General features: G+C 41.4%; 1 protein-coding gene across 6 annotated transcripts in view; it reads right to left on the reverse strand.

Annotated features, from left to right (window-relative positions):
• The window catches only part of ERC1 (ELKS/RAB6-interacting/CAST family member 1), a 467,579-nt gene that overhangs the window by 444,019 nt on the left and 13,433 nt on the right, over window positions 1-10,127 (reverse strand). For all 6 annotated transcript variants that reach the window (XM_019544570.1, XM_019544571.1, XM_019544569.1 and 3 more), the window contains exon 2: window positions 1,005-1,836. In XM_019544570.1, coding sequence (XP_019400115.1) covers window positions 1,005-1,673 — 669 coding nt within the window. In that variant the 5' untranslated portion in view covers window positions 1,674-1,836. The remainder of the gene's footprint in view (window positions 1-1,004; window positions 1,837-10,127) is intronic.

Below are 10,127 nucleotides of genomic sequence, written 5' to 3' on the forward strand. Positions count from 1 at the left end.
CCCAAAAAAACCAACTAACTGGTTAGATTACATGACATAAGAGTAAAACAGCTACCCATGCTCAGAGTCAGGAAACCTTTTAGTATGCACTAAAATTGGGTTAAATACATCACTCTCACGGGGTTGGTAATGACCACTAGTAATCCAGTCATTTATTACCAGTATTTAGCCACTTTTAATTATTCTACATGCCATACTGGAATATAATAAAGAACTTTTTTGACATTTGTAATGAAGCTATATTATAAAAATCTCAAGTGCAAATTGTACGCACCCTAGGTTGAGAATTACATTGCCCAGATAAATGCTAAAAGTACACTTTCTCACTACAAAAATTCAGAGTGCTTGCTATATAAGAATTACAAGGGAATAAAATAGTCTGTTAAAGAATGTTGCTCTTGCATGCACTCACTGCCAACATAAAGGATAATTCTGCACAATGGAATAATTAATCACCTATGTCTTGTTGAGCCAAGAAAAGCTGAAGAGTATTCAATGCTTTGTGAGCATCAGCTGGCTTGACAGGTGCTACGGAGGACATAGTTCAGTACCTCTAAAGCCATCTAATTATCAGGAACAAATTCAGTTCTGATTTAGTATGCCTTCCCAGCTGGAGGCCAAGGGATGTTCATTTGGAAATGACTAAGTATGCTTTAACAGATGATGGATTAGCCTAAGCGTTCTGTGTACAAATCAACAGGAATCTGGTCAGGATTCAGTGCACCACATAATAAGATCACAGTGACTATTTTTGCCAGCAATTAATTAAACAGTTTCCAATATAACTTTTTTTCAGCAAACACCACTTTGGTTTGAAAAACCGCACTCACTTATTCCCTTCAAGTGGAAAAATCTCCAACATTTCTCTCAGTGTCTAACCAGGGGGTGGAACCCAATATTAACTTCCAGTGCAAAACAGAAACCCATGAAAGTCCCCACTCTCTTCCACCAACTACATAACTCCTTTCCCTTTCCCCTTCACATAAAGATCTTAGACGACTAACCTGGTTTTCATCTTGTAAAACTCTATACTGCTCCTTCCAAATAGTGATTTTGGAAGCTTCATCTTTTCTTAGTGCTCTTTCCTTCTTTAGCTCAGGACTCCAGAAGGTCTTGATGCTGTTCATGGAGGAGCTCAGCTTGCTTTCTTTCACCTCCACATCCTTGCGCAGCAGATCATTTTCCCGCAATACCTCTTTGAGCTGTGTCTGCAGATCCATTATAGTATTATCCCTGGCCTGGCGCAGTGAGTGGGGCACAGTGGATGCCATGCTCACTGGAGGAAGGTGATGCTCTCCAAATGCAATAGTATCACTGGCAACACCACTACTGGCAATGTTAGGGCTGCTACCCATTGCAGTCATTCTCACACCGTAAGGCAGCCGTCCGCCGGATCGACCGAGAGTCATGGTACTTTTAGGGGTGTCTGCACCCACGTTCTCATGGTCACTGAGATACATAGGGCCAGATGTGGCATAGGCAGCATTTAAGGATTGAATATTTTCCATGGAAAGTGTCTTCCCACTGCCACCTCCAGTACTGCTTCCAGAGCTCCCACCAGTGCTGTTGGTTCGACGATGACCCAGGCGCGGTGATCGTGGCAACCTTGGTGAACGCCCTGGACTCTGGTTGCTTGGTTCAACCTTACCAACTGACCGAGCGCTTCCATACATGGTTGAACTGGTGGTGTGAGGAGACTATATAGATGTAAAGCAGAAAGGAGAGATCCTGTGAGGCTTTGCTATGGCTGAAAGTCAGTTTAAGGCCAATCACAATTTATTGCAGATCCAGTTGTCCATGTTTGAAGTCATGTACTCATGGTGTTTGAGCTCGTATCTGTATCAATTAAAGCAACACAAATTAAACATCCATTTTATCAAAATACATCAGTTTTTATCCCACACCTTCAATTAGTGCTCCATTTCTCTAATATGCTCCCAGCTAGTTGTCATCCTCAAAAAAGCAATTTACAAATAGTTTTCAAAACCAGAAAATTTGAAACTCAGGTAAATTTTTTATTCTCTATTCTTCCTTCCCTACTTTGCCATTTATGTTGCTATAGGCATAGCCTGAACCAGAACAGATTATTTTTTCCCCTTGCGAAGAAGACTTCAATCCTCATCTGCAGTTTATGCCTGGAGCTTAAACTTTATAATTAAGATGAAGGACCTGCCCAGTAGACAAAATTCTTCCCTATGTACGAACACTAAGCTTCTGAGTCTTCAGTCCCAATGGTTGTGAAAACCCTCCCATAGTTGCAAATATAATGTACACTAATGCAGTGCTTTCTTAAGTCTACTGGTAAACAGCTCCAGTCCTATTAACACTCCTAAAACGGTCTTATTTTTACTGCTGCCATTTACATTAAGTAGTCAGCAGCAAAACTGACAAGACCATAGCACTTCTAATTTCTGTTGCTACCAGCAAAGTTCTAAGTAGCAAACGGTACAGGTATTATAGCTCTATTATGCTATAAATGACCCAAATATGAAGCTTGACAGAGTCTTGTCCTCATCTCTACCCACTTACTCATGTAAATGTATCTCTACTCCATATCCTCAAGTCTATCCATTTAGCACAAAGGGGAAAAAAGAAAAAAAAAGAATGCCCTTTCATCCTTTCAAAATGCATCATAAGTTCAAGTGTTTTCAAAAACATTAGACAGGGCTAATAAAAATAGAATCCCTGAATAAAGTCCAGGGAGAACACTCTGATATGAATCACAGCAGCTCTCCTTTCACATAAACTGGAGTGAAATTAAGCTGATGTCTCATTTGTGCACTTACACTAGCTACTGTCTCATCCTTTCCCTTGTACGTCAGCTTTTGCCAATAAGTGTGGTCCTCTGGCTGCATCTCTAGCAAAATTGTCCAGATCTACACATGAGTGTGTGTCTATGATGAGGTGAGTAAATTGAATTAAAAAAACTGATGGAAAAAATTAAAAAGAAAGAGCACAGTGTTGAAAGAGACAGTAAAAATGGGTAGAGAAACAAATACATGAATCAGAAGATCCAATACAGAGAAAAATACTGGGACCACGGGTGACTGGTGCCTCCCAAGTCTGGGGGGGCACCAGCCAGCCAATTGCCAAAAGGGGAGGGGGGGGGGATCCCCAGCAGCCAATCACCAAACCAGTGGCAAAACTAGAAATGCACTTCTGATTCTGGCTGGCGCTTCCAGGAGGTACACTGCTGATATCAAGGGGTGCACGTGCACCTGCATGCACCCCCTACACATCGCCAGTGACTGGGACAACAGTAGAGAGAGCACAAGGAGGGGACAAATACTGAAGACAAAGAAAATATACATAATGAGCTGTTAAAGAAAAGGACTAAAAATTGAGTAAAGAAACAAAAAGATAGAGCCCCATTTTTTTATGTATGAAATATAAACAAACATAGCACAGAAACCAAAAGCTGCTATCAACTCAGCAGCAGCTACAAGAGGCTGAAACTGGACTCTGCCCCAGATGAATGCAAGCCCCAGAGAGAAGGGAGAGAAGCAGAGCCTTCAGCAGCCATTTTAGCGTGCCCATGCTTCTATTTCAGTTTAGAAATTGCTTTCCCTGCTTAAGACATATAGGTTTCCCTTAATTTATGCAGTACATGCATTCCCAGAAAGCTGCACATCAATCTAATTCGCATAAAGGGAACTCAGTTTACAATGTAAGAAATAGGGATACATTCTAATAGCAGTGAGGGAGGGAAGGAGTAAAGCTGGGACTAGGGAAGGGGCGGTGGGAAGGGTGCATCAGCCTCTCCAGGGGCTGCAGCGGAGAGCAAAGCTGAGGAAACTGAGTGGGTGCAGGGTGTGGAATGAGGGGCCATAGCTCTTGCTGCTATTTGCACCCTGAGAAGGTTGTGGCTGGGGGGCTGTGCCACACTCTTCCCAGGGGGTGAGCGTCCCAGGATCTGTACGCGGGAGGAAAGCTGGCTTCTGCTGCAGACTGGAGCCAGCAGCAGCACTGGGTTCTTCACTGCGCTCAGGACAGGCTGTGGAGATGGGAGGGGGGCTGCTGCCACCTCAAAATCTGCCATAGCCCCCACCCCAACCTGCCCTCTCAGCACTGCCACCAAGTGCTAGGAAGAGCCCAGTGCCACTGTTGGCCCCAGCTGGCAGCCTCTTCTCCTCCCACACACAGATCCAGGGGCATGCACACCCAGAGAAGAGTCCAGCACAGCCCCACAACCCACAGCCCTGCCAGGGTATGCTTGGCAGCAAGAGCCGTACCCCACTCCTGTCCCGTCCCATGCCCTGCCCCCACAGTTTCCTCTGCTCCCTGCTGCAGCCCAAGGAGCGACCAACAGGCTGCACCACACTCCTCCCCCTCCCCCTATAGATTTACCTGATCATACCCCAGGCCTCCACTTCTCCCCACTCACCCCACCCCCTACTGCAATGGCCCCAGGAACAGCTGACACCACCTGCCTGCACCACAGCATGGTGTAGCCCAGGGGCTGGGGTGAATGGGGACAAGCAGAGCCCTGGACCTGATGGCACAGGAGTGAATTTACCTCACATATAACAAATTTGGGGTATAAAAAGGGGTCATCTCATAGGAGCAAATTTGCATATACAGAACCCACATAAATCAAGGGAAACCTGTACATCCCATTTCAGGGGGCTAATTTTTGAGGGAAATATGCATGTGGTATGCAGATAAATATAGTATTGCTAAAATGCTGAATTTAGGACTGGTTCCATCTACATTGAAGTGTTTTCTTACCTAAATCTTTTCTCAAAGTGGTCAAAATATATCTAGGCAGTTGGAAAAGAGCTGATCTTAGTAAACTACTGGCTACACAGGAGCCTTTGGAGAGAGAGGACACGGAAAGGCTTCTCTACCTCTGTGTGAGCCAGCTGCCAGTGCTTTGGTCAGCCTAATTGTAATGGTCAATATGCTACACTCCAGATCTTGAACACTGGCAAACAGACCATTTTTTCTTTTAGAAGAAATGAACTGGAAGTCAGCTTAAGCAAAATTGTCCTCAGACTAATCTCATGGTGTCTAAATGATTAGTTTGAAAAAGCAACTCCACCTCACTGGGCACGAAAAACAGATTACACATAATTGCCAAAACAAAAGTGCATTCACTGATGGCTTGTGTACATGAAGACTCTCAGGAAAGACTGTCTGAAATAACAGAGGTGGGGGGGAGAATTTAAAGCTTACGAGTGAAATAGCACTGAACTCCAGTAGCACACCAATTCTGAATTTAAGCATCCCTAATTAGGTTTAGCTTAATTCAGCTGAAGGGTACTATATATTTTGTTCTATGCATTTCAATTTAACAGAATACTTGAACTCAGCTTAGTTGCTTAAAAATGTATATAACATCCAATGCAGTGAAAAGCATGGCAACACTGATACAAATACAAAATTGGAAAGTACAAAAGCATCAACTAAATCCTTACATTTCTGAATAATGAATGTGAAATCAGCACAACAAAACAAAAATCTTTTGGTGGACTGTTATATAAATCATGACTCCAGAAGGCACAGTTAAATACAGATTCAAAAAACTTTGCTTTAGCCAGCATTTTGTCAACTATTAATAGCTTCTTTAGAGAATAAAAATGAATGTCATGTCCTTGACAGAAAAGTAACTTCCCAAGTAGCTGAAGGCAGCTGGTCCTGCACAATTTTCTTTATTAAAATCATGTGCTAATCTACCACGCAAACAGATTTATACTTTTACACCTTAAGCGAAAATAAGGAACATGCTAATTCAGCTCTCAGTACTGCTTAATAGATAGACGAACCCTCCTTGTCACCCAAGGGAATTAAGTTACCTTAACCATAGATATCAACAACTAATCAGAACCTGGTGCTCAGTTAAGACTTTGTGGGGAGTCACTGGAAGTTTGTTTTTATTTTTTAAATGAGAAAACCTAACATGCAAAGAAGTTCTTAAGGAACTGTGCTACATCTCTTCCTCATATTATATTGTCATAAACTCAAAATCAACCGTGAATGAGTCCCTGAAGATTGGGAGCCTCTCAATATTTCTAGAATTTTAAGTTTTCAGTTTAAAAAAAAGTTTCTAGCCTTTATGGCTGTAGATACTCTTCAAATATTAACTAAATGCACCTACCCAAGCATACAATCAGCTTCAGTGCCTTATGTTGTCAAGAAAAGATTTATCAAGCTACAGAAGTATGGAATTCATACTAGGTACTCAGTTGCTATTCCAAACCCTGGTAACAGGGTTACTACCAAAGTACGTGAATTTCACCTTGCTGCCATCTGGAAACACTACAAAGAGGAGCAGAGGTGGATGCTGAATGTATTCACTAGCAAAGCCTCTGCACAAGTAGAACTGAGTAAGATATGGAGACTCTTTTTCTCATTTGCAGTAGGCAGTATTTGGAAGAATGGAATGAAAGCTCTAGCTTCTTTCCAGGAATCCCAGCAATGAGAGAAGGACTATTAGGGTAAGAAAATTTGTCTTAGACCCTGGATGTAGATACAGAACTAATGAAGTCTATGGATAGCACCTTAGCAGGAATCTTAGCAAAGTATTCTCTACGCTTTGATGACACTTCCCACATTTTATATTAACTTTTGACTAAAAGTCATCCAGTAAACTGAACAACCACTGCATCATGTGTCAGTCCTATGAATTAAGAACTTTAGAAAGACGGACATGGTACTAAATTGCATGCCTGTTGCCTGGCAAGAAGGTAGACAAAGGAATAAAGAATCAAGTCGGAACAGCAAGTCAGATAATTAACTAGTTAATATATTTCACAAGGTGCTTTCGATAGGTTAGTCTAAGGAAATCATGGAACTTGAAGTTTCACAAAGAAAAAGTAGAAATGATAGGAGCCTGGGACAGTTCTTGGTAGCTGAACCTTAATGAAGCTATTCAATTTGAATCAAGGAATGAACTTCTGCACTTCTTAATGCCTTATTCAAAGGGTCAAAAGAGGGAGAAATAGAACCATAACCATAATCTGTATCAGAGCTGAATTTCCAACTTTAAAATCTGTGGTAATTCCAGGAGAAAAAGGAAACAACCATCAAGGATAGAAGAAAAAAGCAGAGTAGCAGAAATGAAGACTGGAAAGATATTCCTAGGCCATCCATCACAACTGAGGGCAGTTGAGTGCCAAGGATCACTGGGCTAAAGAATTGGAACTTTAATTAACTTAACTCCCTCTATGTCATCAGTTTGGCTCATGAAATTCTGCAACCCTCTACAAATGGGCTGGGACAGCGACTACTTCTATGTCCTTTTTTCTAAAAACAAAAACACATTTTGCCGGGACTGTTCGATTCCTAGAGACCACGTTATCACTCTAGTTTCATATACTACAAGTATGGCCTCAGAGACACGAGAGATCTTTCACCTGGTGACTTATACCAACAATACAAGAATAATCTCAGACATCAAGCCAATATAACCAAGTAATGATATAAAACACAAAAGATACACTTAGAAACCAAGTCTCAGCAACCATGTTTTTTTGATCTCAAAAGAAGATTATCAGAATGGGGGTATCCAGTCTCACAGCTACTGGTAAAGCTGTAATGACCCATGTCTACATAGCAACTTTTTCAGAAACTTTTGCTTGATAGAGCAACCTGCTCTGGACCCTTTAGCTGTTTCACTGTTTGTTGGGAAACACCAGTAAATAAGGACCTGGGAGTGAAATACCAAAATTTATGCTATGGAAATGGTTACAAGTGATTTGTTTTATTGGCAGTACAGATGCATCTGGGATCAGCTAAATAGCCTTACAAAGTCCAACTAGACTTCAAACAAAGGGTTAGTTTATATTTCTTCTCTTTCTCCTAAGTCACCGTTTGTCAAATTGCCCCAAGGACTCAGACAACTATTTCAACAGTTACTGAATTTATCTGCAATTACCAGGAAGGAACAAAGATTCATGTATTATGGTGCCAACAAGAGAAATAGAACATTTGGCAACTTTTTGTCAATACCAAAACACTGATTAGTATTACCTATTGTTTCATACCCATCTGGTTCCTGTATTCTGTCATGAATATTTCCCTGAGGTAGCAAAAGAGAAACTACTATAAGCCTACCAATAAAGGCAAAAGAACAAGATGAAGTGCAGTAAATTCTCTCAGCTCCCATTTTCTCCAACCCATCAAGAGACTGGAGGAGGCCCGTACCTCTGTAACTAACTAGTCCATGTGTTATGAATGGGCCAAGGAAAGAGAATCTGGTTACAGTAGCCTATGGGATTGCAAAAAAACCCCAAAACAGCTCCTAGGTTGGGTTGATAACCAAACCAAAAAAGTCATTATTTAAACATTTTCTTAAATCATTTAGAGGTTCCTCTTTTAAAAAATAAATGCATTGAAAAACTCTAAATGTAAGACAAAATATGTTACAGACAAAAATTAGAAACTCCAGATAAATGTAAAGAGATAAGCAAGCCAATTCCATAAGACCTTGTGAAAAACACTGAGATATAACCAGGGTGTAGGTTGTGGCCGTGTTGGTCTAAGGACATAGGCAGACAAGGTTCTTTGGGTGAATCTGATAACTTTTATTAGACCAACTAAATAGTTGGAGAACAATATTTAAGCAAGCTTTTGGGTTCAAAAATCCTTCGTCAGGCTAAGGAAGTTTCAGCAGTTGATGCATGCTCTTCCCGGATGGAATGCAAAGTGAAAAAGCCAGAGGCTGGGCTGGTATGCATACAAGACAGGCAGTCAGTGAAAATATAGACTGAGGAGTCAGTGTGTGAGATATAGCCTGCATTTTTCCTATATAATGAAAGATTTAGTAGGAAGCGAAAAGTAAATTATAAACAACATATCGTTCACCTCTTTTCCTAACGTAATGAAAAAATACAGTCCTGAAAATATTAGTCCTTATAATTGCTTAATTTATATAGTTAAAAGTATACCTTCCCAGATACCAAAAAGATACACCAAGTCTAGCACAAAGGACTTAACTACAAATTTTTGGTTGACAGAACCATTATGAGAATGTGGATGCATCTTCAGAAAATGGCTAAAGTACAAATGGAAGAGTATTTAAATCACAGATTTCTAGTTGATTGTTTAAATCATGACTAAAGGGCACCTGTACACACCCTGGGTTTTAATAATCGTTAAATTAAATAGGTTTATAAAATTTAAACTTGTTTATTTTGGAGTGTCGCATCTGTGTTTACACGCACTAGGTTGTCAGACAAATTAAGCTGGGTCCCTGACCAGTGCTGCAGGAGAGTGGGATGGTCCAGTGCTGCCTCCTGGCCTGGGGCACCCCACACACTCTGTGCCTGTGCCCTGCCACACAGCTGTGAAAGCAGGGAGCCAACAAACCATATAAGAAAAAAAAGCAAAAGCAATTCAAAAGTGAAAGCAATTGGAAAGGGTGAACTACAAAAAAGTCGCAGCACCACCTGGTGGACAAAGAGGCTCGTTACATGTATTTGAGTGCCCTTGTGTTTGCACGCAACAAATCCATGGATGTGACACTTTAATTCCCAACGAGCCAAACTAAACTACATCCAAGGAGTTTTAGTTCACTGCACCAGAAAGACTTCTAAAGTGTCCAGAAAACCTGCTCATACAGTTGCAGTGCAAGAAAGGGGAACAAATATGGTGTATACAAAGGCCCAAAATGGCTAATTTAAATAATCTTAGTTAAATTCAGGCCTTTCCGACTTTTAAGTGGCCAGAGGCCACATATTTGTGGGCCACACCACGGAGTCATGGACCCACCCCCCAAGTCCTCCAAGGCAACATGCCATAAGGGACTTTCTGCAGGTCACAGTGCCAAACTGCAGAACCCCTGGGATTTCCAGTTTCAGTAGATGGACCAAAATAGGAGAAACCAGTAAGTAACCAAATTAGGATGAAGCTCACGTACTGGACAGACATACCTTCCCCTCTCGTGACAGCTCCAGGACTCGTAGATATAGAGTTGTTTGCATTATTCTTATCTTCTATCACTTTGTAGCAATAAAATTTGCCTGACATTGAACAGAGAGGTGGTGGCTGGTCTGAAGGATTTTGGGGCCTCCCCGACCAAGGTATTAGGGGCGTTCAAAGCTCCAGTTGGCAATTTGATTTGGAGAAGATTCGGTCCAATTCGGAGGCCAAATCACCAAATCCAAATCGAAACAGAAGGAACCTCC

This window comes from Crocodylus porosus, unplaced genomic scaffold (assembly GCF_001723895.1).
Source record: "Crocodylus porosus isolate Cpor-Errol unplaced genomic scaffold, CroPor_comp1, whole genome shotgun sequence".
In the NCBI taxonomy this organism is placed as follows: Eukaryota; Metazoa; Chordata; order Crocodylia; family Crocodylidae; genus Crocodylus; species Crocodylus porosus.